This window comes from Lacerta agilis, chromosome 9, assembly GCF_009819535.1.
Source record: "Lacerta agilis isolate rLacAgi1 chromosome 9, rLacAgi1.pri, whole genome shotgun sequence".
NCBI lineage: Eukaryota > Metazoa > Chordata > Lepidosauria > Squamata > Lacertidae > Lacerta > Lacerta agilis.
This window is the reverse complement of record NC_046320.1, coordinates 25665962-25692321: the sequence shown is the minus strand read 5'-3', so window position 1 is coordinate 25692321 and position 26360 is coordinate 25665962. Positions and strand designations below refer to the sequence as shown.

Below are 26360 nucleotides of genomic sequence, written 5' to 3'. Positions count from 1 at the left end.
TGTGAGGAGAACAAAGGGGTTACACCAATAAGACAAATGAGACAGACGGCCTCTCTGAAAGTGCAGCGGAATGCAGAGAGCCCTTTTCACCTGTTGATTCTTGGCTCAACTACAGTCCAGATATGTAGCCACCAAAAGTTATTTACCATCTGTTGGCTTGTCACTTCTCTGGGAAACTTTGGAAATGTGATCTCCCATTTCTAAACAGATTTACTTGGTGCAACAATATATCTAAGTGGAACTTTCACACAAGAGTACTTCGTAGTCATACTGCCCTTTTCCTCTTCTCTGCTTGTATCTGTTTGATTCTGGCAGACAAGGCTGGCCTGTCATTTAGTCAGAGGGAGGCAGCTGCCTCAAGTTGTTGGACGTACGAAGCAGCAACAAGGTTTTTGTAGACAGCTGTGTGTACTATGTGGTCAGCCTTGCACCCCCTACGGCAGGGGTCAGCAAACTTTTTCAGCAGGGGGCTGGTCCACTGTCCCTCAGACCTTGTGGGGGGCCGGCTATATTTTTTTTGGGGGGGGGGGAAATGAACGAATTCCTATGCCCCACAAATAACTCAAGAGATGCATTTTAAATAAAAGGACACATTCTACTCATGTAAAAACACGCTGATTCCCGGACCGTCCGCGGGCCGCATTTAGAAGGCAATTATTTTCAAGAATTGTATCTAGATACAGAGTAATACAAATGTATTCAGCAGTACAGATATTTGTCATTTTTTAGTCAGTAACAGTTACTGCAAAGGTTGATGAATGCAATACATCAAGTCACAACAGAACAAATAACTATTTAACCCACCCACCCCAATTATTATTTTTCTTAACAATTCTCACATAGTGCATCTTCCAGCACCCAAGCAAAACTCTTGTTACAAGTGCAAGACAAAGAAGATACTTTTTGCTGGCATTATTAAAATGACAATTTATTGGTCTTTGTCAATTTATTTATTTATTTATTTATTGGTCAATAGCTGTTTTTGGATCTATTCCTTTAGCCACTTTATTTGTACACTTGTACACTCTTTCATCTTCTCATTCTAAGCTTTCTTATGAACTGCATCTTAAGCTAAACATTTCAATGATTTTCCCCTAGAATTTTGCAGGCTTAAAGGGTTTCTGTTGCCTGCTTCAACTATTTAGATTAAAAGCAGTTGCTGCTGAATTTGCACAGCGTTCAGATGGGATTGTGCTTTCATGCTCCTTCAAACAGATGGATAACCTCTGTCTGTTGATAGATTTGGATGGCCTAGTTGGCATTTCTTTCATCCCTGAACATACGCTGAAGTATTTGGAAGCTGTTTTGTGAAAGCGTTAGATACTCCTGGTTTTAGGCTTGGGTAAACAATAATTTCCTCTGTCCTAGGAATTGTTTTTCCCCTCTTGTTGGCTAAAATTGGTTGTGGTCTACGTGTTCATCTGTGTTTTTCATTTTCATTTAGATCAGAATTGTAAGGCATAACTGGTTTGTATTACACAAATTGGTCGCTTTTGTGATTTTTAAAAAGACTTCTAGTCTTTTTTTAAAAAAATAAATTATTTTTTGGTAATACTTGTCCCAAGGAACATTCATTACAACTTCTTTTTTCATAACACATAACATTTTGAAATAATGAAATGTGGCAGGTTCTTTTCAAGCTGCAGCTAAGGCCAAAATTATTTTTGTCATACCCTGCTTAGCCTTTTCTACAAGCAAGTTTATTTCTTTCCTTCTCCCTGCTCCTTTGCCCCCACATTAAACCGGTCTTGTAATCCAACTATCTCTAAAAAGTAATGAATTCTTTCAGAAACGGATTATTACATTTAAAACTGGTATATATACAGACCCACTTCCAGGTAGGTCTGTATAAGATTGCAATCTGGGTTGTGCAAATTATGTAAATTAGGCTTCCTCTAGCAATAGAATGTGTGAACTGTGCATTTTGTATTCACAGGGGAAACTAGTATCCATACTTTCAAGCTGAAAAATATTCAGCATCTGCTGTTTGATGCTATTTTTCATAGTGTATTCTGAATTGAGCTGTTATTTCCTGCGTATCTGACCCTGAAGCCTCCAGTCCATTTTTACACTGCTGTGTTGTCTTAGCCAAGTCAGTGGTGTCCTAACTTTGGGTGATAATATTAGGGTCTTGTATTTAAGCTTTCCAGCTACCTGCCTGTGGTGTTCCATTTGTTCTATGGGCAAGAACATTTTCTCCACATGGGCCTAGCTCATAAGTTCTGTTCCAGCAGAGAAATAAATTACAGACTCCATATAATGAGAACATCAATGTCCAGTAAATGTCATTTTAGTTGTGAGAGCACTATTATGTGGGGCAACATTTAAGAATTTTTCTGTAATTTTTCTAATTCTCTAAGAATGTTCCAGCTTATGCATGATCTGTGTGAATTATTTTGTAGGATAGCTGCTGCTGAGATTGCCAGTAGAATGCCAGATATAATGCTAAGTCTGATGGTGCCAAAAGCAATTAACTATTTGTTTCAGCCAATTTAAGTATGCTTTCTCAAATAATTACACCTCCTAGTTCCTTAATTGGTGGTGATGATCCTTATAAGATGAATAAGAAAAGGCATTCATTTCCTAACAACCTTAATTCATTATGGCCACCAGTCTTAATAATGAATCAGACAATCCACCAAATGACTAAAATCTGCAGATAGTAATTATGAAAGTTGTCTGGATTGCGAATATGCACCAGACACCTTAGACACCTTTGATTCTTCTTCTTTGTCAGCTGGCACCCTGGCTCTGGTCCCAAGAGTTCTCCATACCCCCAAATAGTCTCTTATCCTTAGAAATTCCCCCTGTTCATCATAGGACCTTCTCTGTTTTTTACGTTCAGCTTTTCTTCTCTTAACACGCTTTCCTTCCCCTTCTGGCTCACTAGTGGGGTTAACAGCCCAGGGCAATTTCCCTCTGCTGCTCTCTCCTGTGTTCTAAAACTCTTTGGTCTTCTCACTTTGTGTCTCTCTCATCTTTCTTCACATCCTTCCTTTGCTGCTCTGTGCTCTGCTATCTCTCTTCTCTCCCTTTCTCTCTCCCCCCCCCCCAATTCCCCACATCCATGTGACCAGAGCTGGGCTCTCCTGCACACAGGCTTTTAAGTTGCTGCATGTCATGCTCTGTGTCTTGCCAATGTAGATTATCTCCACGCAGCTCCACTTCAAGTCCTGACACCTTTGTGTCTTGCCAGACTGGCTGAAAAGCTCCATGGAGACTGACTACCCCCCACTGGGGTCCTCTCACATTCTTAGTGCTTGTCCACATTTGAGCATTGTTGTTGTTGGCATCCATCTGGCTCTAAAGGCAATGGAGTATGCCTCCAGGGACAAAGTCAAACCACATAGTGACATCTCCAGGGAGCAAGCCTGGGCAGTGTATATGGAGTTTACTCCTTGGACTTTCCTTCTCTCAAAGATATCCTCCTGCCCCTCACTTGCCTCTACAGCAGGCATCCCCAGACTCGGCCCTCCAGATGTTTTGGGACTACAACTCCCACCATCCCAAGCTAACAGGACCAGTGGTCAGGGATGATGGGAACTGCAGTCCCAAAACATCTGGAGGTCCAAGTTTGGGGATGCCTGCTCTACAGCAACTGCAGTAACTTCCTTCTTGATCATTGAACCCACCAGAGCTTGTCTTCGTACGCAGGGGGAATCCCTCACTCACAGAGGGTTTGAGACCCATTTGAGAATTATATAGCTGTTACTCCACTTTCCTCCATTCAAATTAGACTCAAGAAGTCCACACCCAGAAGTACTTGAATATGCGGAGTAACTTTAGTTTTCCCCATTGATATCAGTAGGTGTTCATGGTATTGTTCCTGTATTTTTCCCACCTTCTAATCTGTTCTATTATTACAATTAAGTACCAGTAGGGCATGCATGCAAATAGTTGTATGCAGGCCAACGCAGAGCTTGTCTGAGGCCCATACAGGAGTCTTGTTAGGATAAAATAAATCTGATTTCAGTGTGACCTAAGCAATGCACTATATTAAAGCCTCTGTGTAGACACAGGTCACTTTTGTTTCACTGTTCCAAAAGGGAGTGTGTATACAACTAAAAAGACATTTGGGAAAGCTAAGCATGATCAGATGTTCATATTTAGGAGAGTTAGACTTTAAAGGACTGTTGTGATTTTCTGCTAAGAGAGCATCTCCTAAAACTCAGTCTACCTGCTTCAGCTTTAATCAGGAGCAGCTGTGCATAATTAGGTATGGAAGCTTTAAAAAGAGTTGGCTCCCTTCAGAATGGAAACAGTCAGGGGGTCCCTGCCCAGATTCCAGGACTGGGAGCTTTTCTAAAGATGCAAGAGCTGTCTCCTTTATACTGCTTCATTGCTTAAAGGCAGTTTAGCTTCACAAAAGAACTTTGACTGGATTTCGCTGGCCTGTGCACCAAGAAAACAATATTTTATAAATCTCAACCCCCTGAAACATTCCCTTATGTTTAACTTGAGATTCATGCCGAGTTCTGTCTGGCTATACAGACTTTGGCTTTGGCACAGAGCAATGTGTTACGCTTGCTAGCTTTTCAAAAAGTACCCAGCGAGAGTGGTATGCCAGATTGGTCTAACTGAATGTATGCTAGTTAGAGCTCAGATCGTCACACACAAAATTACTTGCTAAAGTTGGAGGAAAGCCATACTTGATTGTAAATTGCTTAACTTGACCTCCTTTAATGATGTACTAGCTAGGTAGCGGCTGTTGCCATAATAGCTACAACATCATCTTTTTTAAAAAAAAAAATCTCTCTTTGTGGGGAATTCGTACACAGACTTCTTTTAATTGCACAGTTTGAGCTGTCTCCTACTGTTGAATAATTTAACTAGGAATTTCACACCACTGAAACTAGTTTTTCAATTAACTTAACTGGGCTGCTCTTCAGTGGAGGATGGATGACGACTAACAGATTGAGGTTGAATCCTGACAAGACAGAAGTACTGTTTTGGGGGGACAGGAGGCAGGTAGGTGTGGAGGACTCCCTGGTCCTGAATGGGGTAACTGTGTCCCTGAAGGACCAGGTGCGCAGCCTGGGAGTCCTTTTGGACTAGCAGCTGTCCATGGAGGCGCAAGTCAATTCTGTGTCCAGGGCAGCTGTTTACCAGCTCCATCTGGTACGCAGGCTGAGACCCTACCTACCTGCCCGCGGACTGTCTCGCCAGAGTTGGTGCATGCTCTAGTTATCTCTCGCTTATACTACTGCAGTGCGCTCTATGTGGGGCTACCTTTGAAGGTGACCCGGAAACTACAACTAATCCAGAATGTGGCAGCTAGACTGGTGACTTGGAAGCTGCCACCGAGATCACATAACACCGGTCTTGAAAAACCTAAATTGGCCCCCAGTACGTTTCCAAGCACAATTCAAAGTGTTGGTGCTGACCTTTAAAGCCCTAAACGGCCTCGGTCCTGTATACCTGAAGGAGCGTCTCTACCCTCATTGTTCTGCCCGGACACTGAGGTCAATCACCGAGGGCCTTCTGGTGGTTCCCTCGTTGCAAGAGGCCAAGTTATAGGGAACCAGGCAGAGGGCCTTCTCGGTAGTGGCCCCCACCCTGTGGAACGCCCTCCCACCAGATGTCAAAGAGAAAAACAACTACCAGACTTTCAGAAGACGTCTGAAGGCAGCCCTGTTTAGGGAAACTTTTAATGTTTGACAGATTATTGTATTTTAATATTTTGTTGGAAGCCGCTCAGAGTGGCTGGGGAAATCCAGCCAGATGGGTGGGGTATAAATAATAAATTATTATTATTATATTCAGTAGCAGCCTGTGTCCAGTGGTACTGGTAGCCAGAGGGAAGAGGTGAATTGTTGGCAAAGCCAACTGGTTTTGTTATTTCTTCCTCCTGTGCAATGACATTAAGAACTCTTAACTACTGCAGCACACTTCCTTAGTACTTAACATTTGCAAGCTGTTCTTAGGCAGAGAGCAAGGCCCAGAGCCAGAGCAGCCTGAGGGGCTAAAATCCATTCACTAAGCTTGACAGCCTTTCTTTCTCCCCAACATCTCATTTTCCTCCTCCTGCTTCATCATGGGCAAAGACTGAAGCCAGGGGCGTCTTACTCATAGAGGCTAGTGGCGGAGGGCGCCAGGGAAGAGGTGGTGGTTGGACGTGGCACCTCCCAGCATCAGCTCGCTGCCCTTGCCTGCCTCTGACATGCCACGCCGAAGCAGTGCCGCAGCTGGAGCCTGCATCTGCCGTGGCCACTGCAGCATGAAACGGCCAGCTGAGCCGGGAGGCACCGTGTCCAGCCTGCACCTCTTCCCCGCCAGAGGAGCTGCCCTCCAGCTGCTGCCCGTCTCCTCCAGCCCCGCCGGCAGCGCTGTCCTCCCTAAAAAAAAGGTCAACAACTCTAGGAAATGGGGGGGGGGGGCGCCAGAGGGAGCTTTGCACAACGGTGCCGGATATGCTTAAGATAGCCCTGACTAAAGCTCCCCTTAAAACCTCTTATATCTTTAAGTCTCATATGCCTCTAACTATTTATAGGGAAGAATTGCCTGCTAAGGAGAGTGCCAATAGCCAGTGCCAGCCTCTGGACTGGTGGTAAGTAAAGAGTCTGGCAGGAAGGAAATAGGCAGTCTGGGGGTAGCCTGAACCTGGTGAGAGAGTGCCCCTTTCAGCCTAATAAGCCAGCATCTACTGCTACTTTGGGTAGAGGCTTTGAAGATTGTGGCCTTTATGACACCTCTAAGCAAAATGTTCTTGTTCTTTTCAAAAGGGAGTAGACATTGTGTGGCCACTAAAATACCTGGCAATTTCAGTTCACATTCTGAGCATATATGCTGCGATAACTACAGAGGCATGTTCTGTACCAAGCCCTGCTTCCAGACATGCAATAGAATCAAGGAAGCTGAGGAAGAGGATGAATAAGCAGCAAAATATAAACAATGATGTGAAGGGCGGGTTCTGTTGTGATGGCAAACTGAGTCTAGGAAAGAAGCAGTAAGTGAACTGTGCTGGAAGCTTGTGATGATGAAGCAGCAGCAAAGGCTTTGTGTGGGAATTTCCCAGGGTGGAGGAGCATAATAGAGCATAGAGAAATGATTGGAGGGTGTTTTGAAGGCGAGAGATGTGACAATGGTAGAACCTCAGCTTGTGTTTTATGAACTTCAGCTGCTTCTGCTCTGTAAGAATTACTATGAGTTCATATGAACACCTAAGTAATCACCTTTTTGTTTATAAATGACACCTATGAATGCTCCATTTAAGGGAATATATCATTTCTTCTCAGATTTATATCTTGAGATATAGCTGACAGTTCATTAGAATTCAGAGGTGTCTGGAACTCAAAAGCATACTTCTTGATGCAAGGGTAAATGGGTCATCATATACTATGTTGTTGTTGTTTTTTAAAAAAGGTTTTTTTTATAAAAAAAGATGTTGCATAAAAATTGCTTTTAAAGAAGGAGCATTGTAACTTTATAAACAAACAAACTAATGTATCATGACTATGGAAAGATCTATTACTATCTTAAGTAATAAGAATTTGTTAAGCATATTTCCCAGAGGGAGAGCTTCACACTAAGTACAGTGGTGCCCAGTATTAAAACTGAAGATAACAAGGTCTGTGCAGTTACAAATAATAGTGCTTTGTGTGCGCTCTGCTACAGCACTTTTCAGTAATGCTATTTGCATGTAGAGTTTTAATTAAGAGATAACTGTCACCACAGGTTGACTGCAGAAGGCTCTAGTATCCAGCAGAGAGATAAATGCCAGTGCCAAGTTATGCAGGTTGGATAGCATACAGGGGGTGTATAATATAAAATGGATTCATAATTAAAAGTCACTTATTACATAGCCATTGTGTTATATAGAGAAGAGTATGCCTGAAATCTGGCCATTTTATGGTATAATATATTACCTAAGCATCCCCCCCCCCCCCGGCTCAGCTGCATATGATCCTGTTTTAACAGAAAATGTTTTATGAACTTTTTGAAGTGTAACTTTATAGTTTGCATATACACACACACTTAGATTTACGTCTGTCATGTCCTAAGGCTAAGACTATATGGTAGATGGCCATTGTTCCATTTTATAAGATGGGACATTGAATACAAGAGTGACACATCCAAAATCTTCTAATGGACAGGATCGAACATAATCCTCCCCTCTTTCCATACACCTGCAAGGAGGACATTGGAAGCTTTCATTTCCACTTCTGGTTAACTGTGATTTGTCATGCCATCTGGACTTATAAACTGTGGTTAACATTGCTCTAATTAGTTTAAAACACATCTTTAAACTGCGGTTTGTCTAGTTGGCTTATTTGAACTAGCCATAGTTAATGTTAACCATAGTTCCAGAAAACATGTCAATCTGGGTGACTTAAAACAGAAGCCTCCAAACTCCTTGCAGCCACAGAGGGGGAGGAGACAGGGAAGCATGTGATCCCAAGGCTTGCTATGGTTCATTCATGTCACACAAAACCATGCTTTGATAAGTAAGACATTTGTATATGTGATTAATGAGTCCATGTGTAAGGTGGGATTTCAACTTGGATCAGTGTGTATAGTTATCAATTGTTATCTATGCAATGAAATCTGAAAAATTATCCATGCATGTTAGTAACATGGAATTTTGTGAAAATAGATCTCTAGGTTTCTTAATCTAGGCCAGTCTCTTCATGCCTAAAGGGGGAAAATAGCATTGTCTATACAAGAGATAAGAGTCTGAGCAAAAAAATTGTCAAATGTATAGGTATTTCCCCCCCCCCCCCGCCGCTGCCATTCAAATATTACTATATTGGAAAGAAAAAGTATTCTATTGCTAGTATAAAATCCATATTCACTTCCTGTCATTTCCTGTCTTGCAATCTAGTTGTAAAACATACTGATATTTGTCCTGTACAGGATTACAGATTCATAAGTGCTCTGTTCTGTTCTACAGACACAATAAAGAAGAAGTAGATTAAAGCAAGTGGGCTATGCAAATACTTAGTCTCTGAAACCAGAGCAGAACCATTAAGACAAAGTTTACAGTCACAAATGTTTCAAAACTCTAAATTAATATTAAAATAAAGTGAAGCTGAATAATTAAATTATTTGGTTCTGCTATTATATACAACTAGGTTCTTAAAACTAAGTTGTTCAGGAAAACAAGCATCATATATACAATGTCAATACCAAAAGCTATCCATAGCATCATGAATTTCAAATGAATATTTTCATTATGTGCTATCATTTTGTTTGACCATGATTTATTAAACTTTTATAGACAGGTATAATTTGAAGGATGTAAACAGTGTTTTTTGATCTGTCACTCATACAACCCTAACCATTTTTTTAAAAAAAATATTTTTATTTTTTTCCTTAGGTCCTCCCATGCCATCCTCTTCATCTAGTCAATCCGTTATTGAACATTTACATTCCCCTCCTCCATCACCTAATCTCCATGACAACCAGAGATGGTTGCTAAGTACTAGTGCTATCCAGCCAGTTCAGGACTCTGACACTGATGAGGACTATACTGCCAGCTCTTATCTAGTACAGACCGGTCCTGTTTCAGTTTTTGCCTCAGGTCATGGTAAGATCAGCACATCTTGTCCATAGTTTAAGTGCACTTTTTATTTTTTTCATCTAGTTTCTTCATTCTAATGAAATATTAGCCAAGTTATTTGAGTGCATATGTGAAAGCACAAGTATATTTACTTTGTAGAAACCAAGCAAAAATAAGAAGACAGAATCACTTTTTGTTATTTATTTATTTACTTACATATTTAATGAAAAAGTCCTAATTTAATTGAGATGTAGTAGCATTTTCATTATATAGGAAACATTGATTCTTAATAGTTCAGAATTGCAGTCAATACCTGCCTAGCTTTGTAGATGTTTCTTTTCCAGTTGTATGCCATTTGGCTCAGCTTTGCTGTAAAAATATACTCTAGTTGCCTGTATCAAAATGACTTGGTAAGCTCACAGGTAATCTGTAATGTTTGAACACAACCAGCGCTAGCCCAATACATTTTGCTGACAGAGAAGCACCCTCTTTCCCGTATCATTTACAAAAGCCCAGTGCTGCCAGTGGGACAGCATCCTCCATGGTAAAAGGTAAAGGACCCCTGGACAGTTAAGTCCAGTCAAAGGCAACTATGGGGTGCAGCCCTCATCTCGCTTTAGGCCAAGGGAGCCAGCATTTGTCCACAGACAGCTTTCCGGGTCATGTGGCCAGCATGACTAAACCACTTCTGGCGCAATGGAACACTGTGACAGAAGCCAGAGCGCACGGAAACGCTGTTTACCTTCCCGTCATAGTGATACCTATTTATCTACTTGCCCCGACTGGTATGCTTTTGAACTGCTAGGTTGGCAGCAGCTGGAACAGAGCAGCAGGAGCTCACCCCGTCGAGCAGATTCGAACTGCCGGCCTTCTGATCAACAAGCCCAAGAGGCTCAGTGGTTTAGACCATAGCGCCACCCACATACCTATTCTCCATGAACACATGAAGGCAACAGGGTTAGCTCAGAGTGGCAGGGTAAGCTGCCTGGCATACACTGCTGACCTCCAATACCTTGCCAGTGCTTCCCAGCCCAGTAGCTGCCTCCTGACACAGCTGCTTCACTGGGCAAATATATAAATTATTTATGTAGCCCACCTTCTAGGACCAAATATGTCACACATTTTTTTGCCATTGCATTATGCATTTATTTGCTTGGCAGCAGTTAAATGTTGGCAATTATGAGGGTTTGTGTTTTAAAAATAATAATAACAATGTAATTATTGCCAGGTAATGAGATAGGCCTCATTGATATGTTTAGGAACATTTCAGGAAAAGTAAAGCACAGAGAAAGACAAACAGGGCTTGTGATTGGTAGGCAGCTGATAATTCCCAGGTCCTATTTGTGCTAAGGAGCACGTGGTACAATTTGACCTTTGCAGAGTGTGAGTTTGGGTGTTTTTCGAGTGTGAAAAGTGTGTGTGCGCAATATTAGTGACAGAATCACATCCTTTTTGATACCTTGAAATTTACATAACTACCCAACTAAAAATCAGTTAATATTCAGATAGGAAATTAACTTCAAAGAAACATTTTCTTTATTTTTTCATTTCTAATGACAGCAACAATCATCTCCTCCCTGCTGCCATTGGCAGGGCTAATACGGTAGTTGATTCAGGTGGGATATGATATTTTTGTGGGACAGCAGTGTATGTTCTGGCATGATGTACTCCACACTAGTGACTGAAATAGAGGTGTGGTAATAGTGAGTTTAAGCACCCACATTTCCATATTTATTATGGGTGTAAGCTTTTAAGCAGCTAATTTGAAGTAGGCACTAGGTATCCTATTATACTGTGTCATGAGAAAATGTCCCCAATGTACAAAAAAGGAGAAGCTTTTTTGGGAAATGATGAAGGTGCCCCTCCTGCCCCCAAGTTCATTGTGTTATCAAGGTTTCTGATCATGAGGCAACTTCTAAGCCTGTTAAGATGAATATACTTAGATGCCCCCTTCAGATATTAGTGGGAAGCATGTGAAATTTGGATGGTGCAGTGGGTGCACCTAACTTGCAAGAAGCATTGGACTGGCATGTACAGTCTTGGCTCTGTATTCAGCCTTAAGGACTAAGGTTTCCGTGTCATGTGGCTGTGAAGCAGACTCTTACAATGGTATGTAAAAATGGGAATCGTGGTATAGAAAGCAGCTATTTTTCCTTATTCTGTTCATATGTCTCTACCCAGAATTTCAGACACATAAATGGTTGCATATTTTATTGTGCTTCATCATTTCTATGCTTTTGTTGTTTTTTATTGTTTTAATGCATAAGGATAGTAAACAGAAACAAAAATCTCAAAATTATACAAATGAAATGATTTGTAATTCAAAATATAGTATGTAGCCACAGAGCCATTTCTAAGTGTTTTTAATAGTTTTTAAATGTTTTAATTATGTTTTCATTTTACCTTTAATTGCATTTTTATTACTGATATGTTTGCTGCCCCAGGTTCCGTTAAGTGGAAGAGTAGATAGATTAAAAAAATCAATTTAAAAGTATTCAATAAAGTATAAAAAAACTAACCATGAAGATGAAGGGGTTGATACACATGGAAATCTTTGAAAGGCTGTTGTTGTTGTTTAGTCGTTTAGTCATGTCTGACTCTTCGTGACCTCATGGACTAGAGCAGTGGTGGCGAACCTATGGCACGCGTGCCAGATTTGGCATGCAGAGCCCTCACTGCTGGCACGCGCACCATCGGCCCATCCGTGCTGTTGTTGTTGTTTTTTCCCCAGGCTTGCGTCCGCTGTTGAAACCTTGAACTTTTTTTTTTTTTTTTTTTTTTTTTTTTTTTGCTAGCCGCTGGAGATTGTGTTCGGTGATTGATCTGTTTTTCAATTTGCTGCATCAGTAGTTGTTTCTGATTGGGCATAACAGCGTTCGTTTTTTTAACCCTTATTGTGCTGTGTGTGAGTTTTTTGGCACTTTGGCAGACGATGATGTCGGCGCTGCATGTTAATTCCAGCGAAGGTATTATTTGTCATTTATTTCTGTTCTCTCCCCCCCAAAAAAGCTCAGCAGCTTTGGGGCGCCCCCCCAAAAAGCAAAGCAACTTTTGTGCGATCCCCCCCAAAAAAGCTCCAAAACTTTGATTGGCAGCTCCCCAAAAAAAGCTCAACAAGTTTGGGCACTTTGTGATAAATAAGTGGTTTTTGGTTTACAGTTTGGGCACTCGGTCTCTAAAGTGCCCAAACTAGACTAGACTAGAGCATGGCAGGCACTCCTGTCTTCCACTGCCTCCGCAGTTTGGTCAGACTCGTGTTGGTAGCTTCGAGAACACTGTCCAACCATCTTGTCCTCTGTCATCCCCTTTTCCTTGTCCCCTCAATCTTTCCCAACATCAGGGTCTTTTCCAGGGAGTCTTCTCTTCTCATGAGGTGGCCAAAGTATTGGAGCCTCAGCTTCAGGATCTGTCCTTCCTGTGAGCACTCAGGGCTGGTTTCCTTAAGAAACCAAATGGATAGATTTGATCTTCTTATTGCACATATTGGCTAAAAATGGACAGGGAAGAAACAGAACATCAAAAGTGGAAGATATATCCCTGTGCATTGCATGTAATTTATTTGTGAGCAATAAAACTTAGGAAGAGAAAATGTAGGCTGGATAGTAAGAAAACTTTTCTGCCAGTGGATTATATTACAGTGCAAGTGTGTCTCCTGAGGGAAATGAAAAAAGTGCTACCACTTCCTAAGTTTTTAAAACAAGAAGAAAAAATTCCTGATCGGTGCATCGTTGCAAAAGGTGGCCTGGTTTCTCTAGTATAAGGGCACCTATATTTTATTACTGCAACATTAGTTGACAAATGTGTAAATAGGTGTATATCATTTTAGTGAGCAATCGGCTCATAACATGATAGTGAGCCGTTTATGTGTGGTGTTCTGTCAGTGCTCTAATCTTTGTTTAAATTTGTATTTTTCTTACCACCCCTGAAATGACGTTTACGTACTTTTTTTTTGTTATCACACAATATTTGACTCCAATAACATTAGGAACTTGGAGCGTACCAGCAAAGCTGAGTAACCCAGGTGCCTCATAAGACAAAGTGCTGTGCTAGGCAAGGCAAATATATGTTTATCTATCAAACAACAAGAATAAGTACAAATTTAGCATGCATCAGCAACCAGCAGTAATAGTAGCAAACTGGAGAATCTGGGCAGGTTTATAAGATCATTTTATACAGCAGTATGTAATCTCTTCATTTATTATATATAAAGCATATAAAATATACCGTATACCAGGGATGTGCATTGCATTCGGATCAGTCCTGAATCCCAAGGTGAAGCAGAGTTAGTTGTCAGAGTTGAAGTGGGATCTATACAATGTGGTGCGAATTAAAGTGGGGGCTCTTGAAGCACATTGTGACACCTCAGCAATCCAGACTTTAAAACAACAACAACAACAACAACAACAACAACAACAACAACTGCTGAAAGCAGGAATAATGTCTGCAAGCTTGTTGTGGTAGGTGGTGATAGAAGAGAGCTGAAGGAGAGCTCCATTGTGATTGGCTCATCATGCTTGTACACAAAGGAAGTGTTTTCACCCAAACAATGAATGCCTTTTACTTCTCCCCAACATAAAAACAATTTAAACTGTGTCTAGCACCAAAGCCTTTGGACTGAATTGTTTGCAGTCTGTCAGGTTTCTTACCAGGGGCACCTTTCAAATGTTTGCAAAGACTTAGAAGAACAAGCAAGCTTGCATAGGAAGAGGCAATACTTAGGTCTCAAGCATCTCCTATGCAATGGAGGTGGTTGACCAGTCCTGTAGCTTACTGAGTAAGGCTTATCAAAAACCAGCTACAAAGAGATGGTTGACATAGATGCTCTGGTTGTAAAGGTTATATAAATTCACAGAAAAAAGAAACTTCTTTTAGGTTGCAATCATGTACACACTTACCTGGAAATGTCTAATTTAATTCATTAGGGCTTTCTTTTGAGTAGAGGTGTACAGGTTTTCACTGTTAGTTTCTTGTCTGCTTAAACAAGAGTACATATTCATCTTTTTTCTTTGATGAATTGGTTAGATCATCAACAAACAAACAAACAAACAAACAAACACATGCAGACTCAATCTAACAGAAACTGAACTTGAAGATTCAAAGGTTATCTGCTTTGTGGATTAAAATTACTGAGGTTTAACATTTATCCCATAACCCTGACATTCTGTGCAAACCTATTCATGTTCTTACATAATTTCCCATCCATTTTTTTCTCTCCCAGCCTTGTATCCCTTAGTGTAGACAAAATAACATTTAGACTGTAGTCCTAAGCACAGTTGTTTTAATGACAGTTCAGTTGTGAATAATGGCACTTACTTTCAAGTAAATACATTTAGAATGGGAATAACAGGCATCTTGGTAAAACTGTTTATACACTACAAAGATGTTTATTCAAACACAACAATTTGAAGGGAAAACCCCCCTCAGTAAATATGAAGCAAGCTTCTTCATGTACATTTTGCAAAAATGCATGTTGTATTCATCTAAGCCCACTGATTTGTTGTGATTCATACACAGCACTAGCACAGGAATGCTTGAAGCATTTCTCAGTAGCTAGCCATAAAGGGATTTAATCTCCCCTCATACAAAACCAGACAATAAAGAAGGAGGTCAATATCCTTTATGTACAGTTCAACTAATTTCTCTGTTCAACATGCTTGAGGAAAATGGAGTGGCTTTTAAAAGTCAACAAATGTTCCTGAGTACCAGCCAAATTATTTTTGATCTCATTCTGATCATTGATTTGATGAATCTAGCACATATATATATATATATAATCCTGCCAAAAACCTGTCAGCATTGCTCCTCTAATGTGAAATAAAATGTACAGTTGTTCGGTTTAATTAAGCATTCAGTTCTTCTGCCAAGAGCAAATTAAAGTTCCCCATCATCTTAACCTATCCCTACCAAAATCAAATTATACAAAGTGGTGGGCAATTGGTTATAATAAACAGCTGTAGGTTATATTTGCTTGCCAGTTTTTTTTAAAAAAAAATATTTTAAAAATATATGTTACCTGAGAGAGAAGCCAAGACCAATTACTCCTTTACTGATTATGGCTTTCACAGCTTTAAGAGAACACTCACACCCACATTGGCCTGGTTTGGACAATCATTGTAGGCTTTAAAAGCCTGCTAATGAGACCAGGCTTCCGCCATGCATGTGCTTTGGCACAAAGAACCCAGTTTAGATTAATACTAGCATTCCCGTTATATCCGAACTGGGGAACTCTGGATTAACGTTTGTTTAACTCTGGTCAACAACGCATGAAAAATAAGTATGCCTGTTCATTTCTTTTTATAAACATTTTATACCACCTTTTGGCCCCAAATGGTACTGAAACCTGGAAGCTGCATATATTTGGTTTATCCCCTTTGAAAGCCATTAAGCATGGCAAGCTTCAGCCTTCATTTCTCCATCAGCGCCATGCCCATAAGACCATGCCCATTGCAATGGGTGCCCCCCACAGCTCCTATCTCTAATCCTCCTGGTCAGTATAGAGGCTAGTGGGTGGGACCTTTCCACACACAACATGAACATGAAGTGGATGTGGTGACACTAACAGAGGAACCAGAAGTAGCATTGTGGGTGGAGAGAAGGAAGGCCAGGAGCAGCTGCCCAGCCATGCTGCCTGGTGCTGCCAGCCAACATTTAAGCTAGTACTCACCACCACATCCTGTAGCAGTAAATTCCATACATTTTCTGCTTTGCAAATGTGTCATTCATTTTGTCCATCCTTCATGGGAAAGGAGCAGTTTCCCTATGAGGAACGCTTGCAACAGTTGTTATTGTTGTTAGTTTAGGGAGAGGGGTTTTTAAAAGTTAGAGTTAAAGGAGAATAAGAGGGATATGATAGGGGTATATAAAGGGGTGTTTACTTTCTTACATAAATAGGATTCTTTACCTCCTGCTCTCTATATGACCATAGCAGCTTCCTGTATAAAAATATGGATCTGCTGTCAAATCTGGTTCCTGCAAGGAAAGGCTACTATGCCAGTTAGGATTTTTTAAGTTTAGAAAAAGGGTGAGGGGATGGGGACAATGAGAGTTACATAAAATAATGCATGGTGTGGGAAAAGTGAAAATGTGTCTTTGGATGAAATCCTGTTGGCAAGAGTGTGCAATTTTATCAGCCTTTGCTGACTTCTTTTCCCCCACTGGATAAGTTCTGTGGAGCTCCTAAGCATTCTACTTCAAGTCCTACCTGTACTTAAATTCTGTCCATTCATTGTTCAATATTTTTGTCTGTGATTGTATTTATTGAAAAGTGGACCAAATAGCATTGAGAATACATGTACAGCAAACCACTTCAGCAAGCTTGCAACGTTTCGGCTTACTGTGCATAATTAATAACATTGCTTAGTCTAAGGTCATACCTCTCCCAGATTAATAATATAATATTAAAATACTGCTGAATGTGTTGACAATGGTGAAATTTGGTTAGGGTCACCAAAATGAAAATGAAACTGCAACTGGTTTTTAAATCTTATATTTTTACCTATGATTTTTTAAATAGTTGCATATCAGGGGTGAAGAGCCTGTGGGCCTCCATACATTGCTGCACTACAACTCCCATCATGTCTGATCACTGGCCAAGCTGACTGGAGCTGATGGGAGTTGGGAGTCCAGCAGCATCTGGAGAGCCACAGCTTTCAAATCCCTGTTGCATATCATCAGTGGCGGACCTATGCTTTTGGGGCCCTGAAGCTTAATAATAATAATAATAATAATAATAATAATAATAATAATAATAATTTATTATTATTTATACCCCGCCCATCTGGCTGGTTTCCCCAGCCACTCTGGGGGGCTTCCAACAGAATGTTAAAATACAATAATCTATTAAACATTAAAAGCTTCCCTAAACAGGGCTGCTTTCAGATGTCTCCTAAAAGTCTGGTAGTTGGTTTTCTCTTTGACATCTGGTGGGAGGGTGTTCCACAGGGCGGGTGCCACTACCGAGAAGGCCCTCTGCCTGGTTCCCTGTAACTTGGCTTCTCGCAGCGAGGGAACCGCCAGAAGGCCCTCGGCACTGGACCTCAGTGTCCGGGCAGAATGGTGGGGATGGAGACACTCCTATTATGGGGGGGACCTTCTCAACCAGCAATGAGGTCTGGGTAACCCCTCTTATCTTCTTCAGTGAGGTTGTTCCATGTCAGATCACCACATTAAAAACAACAACCCTACTACATCTCAGATTATGATTAAAATTGCTATTCTGAATTATCTCACCTGTCAAAGTCACTGTGGTTGGACTAGATGACCCTTGTAGTCCCTTCAAACTCTACAATTCTATGATTATATTATTCTTTTCAGGTTTTTCTAGCCACATATTCACGTCCAGTTTCATAATTGGAGAACTTTGCAATGTCATTTTCCGGAGACAATATATAGAAAGAATTTAAGTGCAGAACGGCCAACTTGCCACACCGCTCTGCCTTTGCAACATCTGCACTACTGACTATCAAACTTTGGGATTGTGGAAATGTATCCCTCCAAAATTAATCTATTTGAGCTGAGCGACTCAAATTGAATCCACTGGACCCATTTATTTTAAGCAAGATGGACCAATGTCGCTTTTGGGCCCTTCCAATATTGGGGCCCCTGAAGCTTAAGCTTCATTGCTTTTGTAGTAGATCTGCCCCTGCATCATTAGAAGTTATTTTAAATCTGAACCCAGATTCTAGCAATAATCTTTGCAAATTGAAATAGAAGCTTTCAAGATGCTGCAAAAGAATTCAGCTATTCATTCAGCAACCTTTGCCTTTGTATGTATTCCCTTCTCCCATTAAAGCTTCAGGGTAACTAAAAGAATAAATTTTCTGCTCTTCCCCATTTCTTACAAAAGACTTCTCCATTTAGTATCTTTCTCTGTCCGGATGCACCATTGACATGAATCTTGCTGTCACTAACCCATTAAGAGCACACTGAAGTAGTATCCCTGGTTTTTAAGGAATGCAGAATTTTGACTAGAAGGCACATCAACCTCCTTCCCTCATGCTAGATCAAGGATTCCTATTGTCAGATGCAATGGGCATGAAAGCAGCAATTTTACAGCACAAAAACTCCAATAACATTTACTGCGGTTGGCTGAGATTGAAATGCACACAGGCACTGCTCAGTCTTGGTTTCTTAAGCACCAGCTTCCCTTGGCTTCTTGCCAGTTTGTGCATTTCAAAGAGACAAGTCCTTTAAGGGGAAAGAGTTTTCCTTGTAACTTGCTGTGGGGTAAACAGACCATTCAGGCATAGTTTATTGCATTACATAGTTGACTATGCATAGCAGAATGGAACACCGTAATTGGCAGAATTATTTTGATCATTGGAATTCATAAGTATGAAATAGCTTTTCTAAGCCAAAAGAAAAGGAAAATGTGATAATTTATTATAGTGAATTGAGTGGTAGCCTGCTTGCGAGAACACTTAAGCCATTTTGATTTTGACATAAATTGATTCTCCAGTTTTGAAATACCGTAATATAGAATATTAGCAGTTAGAAACAAATGGGACAATCCAACTTAAGTACTCTTAAGACTCACTGATTTCAAACAGTTAGTGAACTTGCTTATCTCTCCTACTGAAATCAGGAGGACTAAATGCTTAATGATGGCTGGAGCATTCCCAACTTTTGCAAAATTTACCAGCAGGTGGGTATTATTTTGTTAGATCTGGTATATATGTTAATTAATCCTTTTATTGTGCATTCTCTACCCCTTCTTTACCCCAAGCCCTCATCTCTCAAAGCAGGAATCCTGACAGTCACTCTTAACCATCTCTAACCTTTGCAGGAGTACTGCTAGGATCAGTGCATACCACCATAACCTGAATTTGATATCAAAGTTTTAAGCCACTGGTGGCATATACAAAGAGGCATTAAACATTTCTTTTTAATTATTTAATCAAAAGCATATTAAAATAAAGAAATAAATAAGAAATAATACAATTTCATGAAAATTAAATGTACACACAGAGGATACAAATTTACCGTATTTTTCGGTCCATAAGGCGCTACGGACCACTAGACGCACCTGTTTTTTAAAGGGGAAAAACCAGGAAAAAATATTTTCCTGCTCTATAAAAGGCAGGGAGGGGTGCGCTGGAGGGGGAGCCCTTCACAGCGGCTCATCCCTGCTTGCTTTAAAGGGACATGGGGACGAGGGGAGAACGCTCCATTTCTCCCCTCGTCCCCATGTCCCTTTAAAGCAAGCGGGTATGAGCCTGCTTTTGGCCTCAGCGCGCGGGGTGGTGGAGAAAGCAGCAGCATCCCCGCTGTTTTCTCCACCACCCTGCACCTTTGAGATCAGAGGGCAGTGTGTGGGGTGGTGGAGGAAATCCTCCACCAACCTCCCTGCCGCCCACTGATCCCAAAAGCAGGCATCGCAGCTGCCTCCCCGCACCTCCAACCGAACGCGGTGGGGGATGGGGAGAGGCAGCAGGAAGCGAAAGGGATATTGCTGGATCGTGCCCAGCACCTGGCACAACCCAGCAACATCCCAGTCGCTTCCTGCTGCCTCCCCCCATCCCCCGCTGCATTTGGCGGGAGGTGGGGGGAGGCGGCGGAGATGTTGCTGGATCCTGCCCAGCACCTCCGTTCGCCAAAAGAAGCTTCTTTCGGCGAATGGAGGTGCTGACACTATCCAGCAACATCCCCTTCGCTTCCTGCTGCCTCCCCCCATCCCCTGCCGCGTTCAGCGGGAGGTGGGGAGAGGCAGCGGCGATGTTGCTGGATCGTGCCCAGCACCTTTCGGTGAACGGAGGTACTGGCACGATCCAGCAACATCGCCGCTGCCTCTCCCCACCTCCCGCCGAATGCGACGGGGGATGGGGGGAGGCCGCGGGAGCGAGGCCTTCGCTCCATAAGGCGCACAGGGATTTTCCTTTCCTTTTTAGGAGGGAAAAAGTGTGTCTTATGGAGCGTAAAATACGGTAGTTAATTGCATTCACAATACTTAGGAATAATATTATCATTGATACTGGAGCATAGTAACATGTCCTTAAAAATTGTTTATAAATTATGAATATATTGTCCTTGAGGGGGGTCTATGTGGTGTTATGGGAGGGGCAATATCTTTGGTGGGTGTCACACCATGCTCCATCTGGGTAGTTCATCCACCATTGGTCTCCACTCTCATCTGTATCTCCTAGAAGCTGTCAGCATGCAGCATTGGCCACACCCCAGGTAATTGCTTTGACTGGTTGGGTAAAACAGGTGAGGTTAGTTGATGTGTCTCAAACCCTCGGTGAGTGAGGGATTTGTCTTTCTCCTGCATGCAAAGATAGATTCTGGCTGATCGAGCGGATAAGACCAATAGCAAGTCTAATGGTCAAGAAGGCAGATTCTGCATGTGCTATAGAGGGAATTGAGGGGCAGATGGGGCTCATCAATCTGGGAAGGTAGCCCATGTAGGAGAAGGAATATCTGATCCTAAACCTCTACTCCTTTTCAGCTATACTCATTTGTGAGAATGTTTTCAGGAGTAAACCCTGAGGAAAAATTCATACCAACTGCCTTTTTGAGTACAAAAGGCTAAGGAGCAAATCCTACACAAATATGGAGTAGAGTCCCAAAGGTGGTTGGATGGCATCTTTTATGCCTGCTTCTGGCAGGTCCAGTAGCCAGGTTGGTGCTGAATGCAATGCTTTCCTTTCCTTTGAACTACATCAGTGAGGTCAAAAGGGGGTCTTGTCATCTGGGCAGCCCAGGACCTCCATGCACGTGCCCTGGTGATTGTCCTCGAAGTCTCAAGATATTCTGACTTGAAGATGAGAAGTTAGTAAGAGTTCCAAATAGCATATTTCACAAGAGACTTTTGAACCATGTCATTATTTACATACATATATATAAAGTTTTGTGTAATAGTTGAAAATTAATCTTTTTTGTATATCCTCTATTTTGTTCACCATATAAAACCACAAATTTTAGCCAGTCTTACAACTGAATCATAGAATCCTAAAATTGTAGGGTTGGAAGGAACCCCAAGGGTCATCTAGTCACAGCCAAAGAATCCCTGACAAATGGCCATTCAACCTCTATTTAGAAACCTCCCATGAGAGTACACCACCCTCTGAAGTAGTCCATTCCACCATTGAACAGCTCTTGCAGTCAGAAAATTCTTCCTAATGTTTAATCAGAATATGCTTACTTGTAATTTGAATTCATTGGGTTGGGTCCTACCCTCTGGAACAGCAGAAAACAAGCTTCTATCTTCCATGTGACAGCCCTTCAGATATTTGAAGATGTCTATCATATCACATATCAGGCTTTTCTTATCCAGGCTTAATATACTTTTTCTCCATTTGTATACCACCGTCTATCTGTAGATCTCAGGGTGATTCACAACATAAAAATGCATGTTAAAAACTCAAAAATACGTAATAAAAAGGACACAAAATGATATATGAGATATTATTTTTATCTTTAGTATATTGTTATAGGCCCCCTCTTTTTCTTATTCTCCTTTCCCTCTCCCCCAAAAGGCAGAGTTGTTTTGGTGGTGAAACCCAGCTAAGTTCAAGTCACATACTGAAGGGCAGTGTTTTAAGGGAAGAAAACTTGGTGTGAAAACCCTAATTGGAGCTTTTGATTGCATGAAGAAAAAAAAGAGAGTAAGGCTTACCAAGAATAATCAGCTTTGCCATGATTAAAATGTCTAGAATAATAATTGTTAACAGCAGCCTTGTTACATAGGCACAGACTGCAATCCTATAGTGAAATAGTGAAAAATCATTCTTGCTTCTTGAATCCTTTAAAGAGTGCAGTCAACGCGTTTGATTTTTGTGTTATCAAGGGTTATTGTTATGATGTCCGAATATTAAGTAGCATAATTTGGTTATTATTGAACCAAAATGTGACTGCAGTGTTTTTATGAATATTTTAGTTGCTTCAGATAGCTGTCGGTATGGTTTCCTATAAATGGTATTAAAACAGCCGATTTTTATTTTGTAATAGAGAGTGCTTAATTCAAAAATGAACTCAATGTCTCTTTCTTTCTTTCTTTCTTTCTTTCTTTCTTTCTTTCTTTCTTTCTTTTGTGTTGTGCTTTTTCCATCCCCCACCCCAGACACACACACACACACACACACACACACACACACACACACTCTTTCGTGAACAATTGTATGTTGTATCTGTAGTAATCTTCCATTTCTGCGTTGCTTTCCAGTAGCTTGCCCTCTGCTGAGTGGGAAAAAGGCAAGAATAAGAATGACCTTGAACCCCTCTGCCAGTGTGTGCCTGTAGCGAAAATGCTTCAGAAACCAAGTGAAGCACTTCTAATGAATTGTGCTTTTGATTCTTTGAATCTGCACAGCATCTCCATCAGGTTTTTACAGCTGGACTCTTGCTGTAATTGCTACTGAGATGAGATGCACAACATGGGGTGTTGAAACCAAGTACTTATATTGTCTTACTGGCCAAAAATATATGGCATAGTAGGAGCAACAGACTTCATGAAATTTACACTTCATGTCTTCGTGTTCTTCGCCCATTTCTGACATGCTGCTGATCTGTCAGCAGGCACTCTAGATGGAGGTGATAAAAACGACAAATCCAAAAGGTGTTTCTCAAAGCTGCTATGTATCCTTTGAGTAGAAAACTCTGGTTGATAAATATAGAATGCTCCAAGACTATATAGTGTTAGCTGCAATCCCTAGACTATATGTACTGTAGTAAAAATGTTCTCCGTGGGACTGCTCTGTTGTAAATCATTTGTAGTCCTTTGAGAAATGCTTTCTCAATCAAAAAAACAAAAACAAAAATTAATATCTTGCCACTGTCTTAGCTACAGCCTCTTAGAGGTTTATACTGTAACTATATAGCCAAAAAATAAAATTCAAGAATAAGCTTACATTTTTAATTCCTTAAAATGAAATATTACCTCAGGATGCATTTCAGTAATATTAGAATGAGGCTGTGACCTACACTGATCCTATGAAATGGGGCAGGATAGAAATGAGAAAAAAAATAGCTACGAAATCTCTTTGCTACACTGTTAGATTAAGAGGGAGACTTCCTCTTCATGACTACAGTTTTGTAAAGGTAACAGGAGCTCACCCCACCATGGGGATTCGAACCGCCGACCTTCCGATCAGCAAGCCCTAGGCCAGAGTCTTACTATTAGTAATGTTTTAGAATGTGGCTATTCTCCTTAGACAATTCACAAAACAATGCATCTTACAATGATTAGTTTCAAGTCTTCTTCAATATACATTAGTAATATGTAATTAGTTTTAACCATTAAAGTTTGTTCTCCCCTATTCTAACCTGCTGTGCCTTCTATATTGTGAAGAGTTAACTTTAACAATACAGTTGTACCTTGGTTTTTGAACAGCTTAGTTCTCAAACGTTTGGGGTCCCAAACGCCTCAAACCAGGAAGTGACTGTTCCAGTTTGCGAACTATTTTTGGAAGCCGAACGTCCGACAGGGCTTCCACAGCTTCCAGTTGACTGCAGGAGCTTCCAGATGTTTTGGAAGTCAAATCCAGAATGGATTCCATTCAACTTCCAAGGTACAACTGTACAGGCAGTGACGGATCAATGCACATCTGAAAGACACGCTACCATACACACATAGTGCCAAACTCAGAAGTGATCTAAAACATCACTAAAAGGAAGGAACAGGGGTGGAGTGTGCTTATATGTGCTCTGCCAATGCATGTGGGGGCCAGAATGGAACCCCCATGCAAAATGGTTATTGACTGTGTCATTAAAAATTGTATCTTACATTATGTTGATAAGTGACAATTACTTGTAGCCAATATTATTGCTGCAGCATGGGAACCAGACTGCTATTGTCTGACTCCCATTGTGCTGGCTCATCAACCTTTGAATAAGGAAGTATTCTCCGTTTTGCTTAGTCTGGTCATGCTTGAATTGAGCCCACATGATATTTAGAAAGTACACAAAGAACCAGGAAACAACATCAAGTTCAAGAGAGTTCTTATCCCTTGAGATAAATGTAGAAATTCACATGTTATGCAGATTGATGAAAATAAATGAAATGGAGAGCTGGAGGTTGGAGTTAGGACTCTAGAATCGGCCATTCAAGCCTGCTTCATAACCAGAACCTGTCCCAACTGCTCTTAAGTGAGCTTTGCTGGGCTTAGAGTTGGTGTTCAGCCTCCTCTTCTGGCATAGCATATAGCTTCGGGAAAATGATTCTACATCCTATGGTGTATGGGACAATTCAAAGACGGATACATGGCAAGATGATGTAAAGGATCCTTATGGGATAGCAGGTCAATTATTCATAGGGACACCAGATGAAAGGAGTATAGATATTAATACATAGTTCTTCCAGCAGTCCCCACCCCCCACCCCCTGTTCTTTTCCTGGGAAAAGAGTAACTGTAATAGGCTGGTACTTAATACTGCTTAGGGGTAAAAAGGCTATTAATCTGCCTTTGGGACTCAGATCAGAAGAAAACAACAGTTTCAAAGAATGCATTTTCGTCTTATTTAGAAAAAGCAAAGGGATGCACTTGGAGAAACTGATAGTGGTAGCCATGACGTTTATGGTGAGGATCAGGTTTTGCATCCTTTCAGCTGCTTTCCAGAGAGCAACTTATTTGGATTGTTCCACAGAACTTAATGGGAGCCACTGACAACTGAGTATGCCTTTATCTGCATAGCCCTTCTTCTTCAAAGTCATGTCTTTGTTAGAGCCACATATCTTGCTGTGAAAAGAATGTGACAATACTCTGGGGGCTGTATATAGCTAGCTAGTTAGATTGATCCAAACTCAGAATACAGTGGTACCTCGGGTTAAGAACTTAATTCGTTCTGGAGGTCTGTTCTTAACCTGAAACTGTTCTTAACCTGAAGCACCACTTTAGCTAATGGGGCCTCCCGCTGCCGCTGTGCCGCCAGAGCACAATTTCTGTTCTCATCCTGAAGCAAAGTTCTTAACCTGAAGCATTATTTCTGGGTTAGCGGAGTATGTAACCTGAAGCGTATGTAACCTGTGGTACCACTGTACCATAATTCTCATGTAACACAAACATGTGCATTTCCTTCACACCCTCCATTCCCTGGCACAGTTCAGTCTGGCTACTTTCCCTCCTGCTAAGAAAATGTGATCAGGGAAGGTAGATTCATTGAGTCTGGGAACAAGCCAGTGAGAGAATTCCTTCTTTTATTCTCACACATCAGTCTCTTTCTGCCTAGCTTTACTTTCTGGGAAGACTGGAATTAAAGGCAACAGAAACCACAGCTTCTTATAAGCATGAATAGAGATGGAGTGCTCCAGTTAAAAGGTTCTTCCTCTTATTTGTGTGCTCCTGTCTTCCACTTTCCAAAGCAGAGAGGGGAGGGAACTTGGCAGCTGAGCATGTGTGTGTGAATGAAGCTGGTCAACTGGCAATTACCAGCCCCTATGATAAGTGCTTTGTTGTGCTATATGCAGCTTCTTATGGGAATCCAGATAAATTGCAAGACTACAAATGAAAAACAGTTGCTTTCATATAAACAGCACCATGGTACTGCCCTGCAACATACACTCATTTCAGCAGGACTAGTACAGAGTGAAATATAAGCTCATCAGAATGGAGGCTGCACAGCAGAAGTGCTTGGTAGATATTTCTCCCTGGTGCTGACCTATACCTGATTGTCTTCTCTGTACTGCCAAAATTTAGGTCTCCCCTCTGGAAACCCCAGTTGGTCCCAGTTCCAGCTCAGCCACAGGCATTGCTGGGATTCTTTCACTGTAGCTTGTTGTGAAATGTTCGTTTCTTAATGATAATGGACACAGGTAGCAAGGTATAAAAGTAATGGTAAAGGGACCCCTTACCGTTAGGTCTAGTCGCGGTCGACTGGGGTTGCGGCGCTCATCTCACTTTACTGGCTGAGGGAGCCGGTGTACAGCTGGG

At 41.3% G+C, this 26360-nt stretch overlaps 1 protein-coding gene across 11 annotated transcripts in view; it reads left to right on the top strand.

Annotated features, from left to right (window-relative positions):
• TENM3 (teneurin transmembrane protein 3) overlaps positions 1–26360 on the top strand; it is a 399040-nt gene that overhangs the window by 217128 nt on the left and 155552 nt on the right. For 8 of the 11 annotated variants that reach the window (XM_033160981.1, XM_033160987.1, XM_033160991.1 and 5 more), the window contains one exon: positions 9317–9526. The exons of the other annotated variants lie outside the window; for them this stretch is intronic. In XM_033160981.1, the coding sequence (XP_033016872.1) occupies positions 9317–9526 (210 nt within the window). The remainder of the gene's footprint in view (positions 1–9316; positions 9527–26360) is intronic. 11 annotated transcript variants of the gene reach the window in all.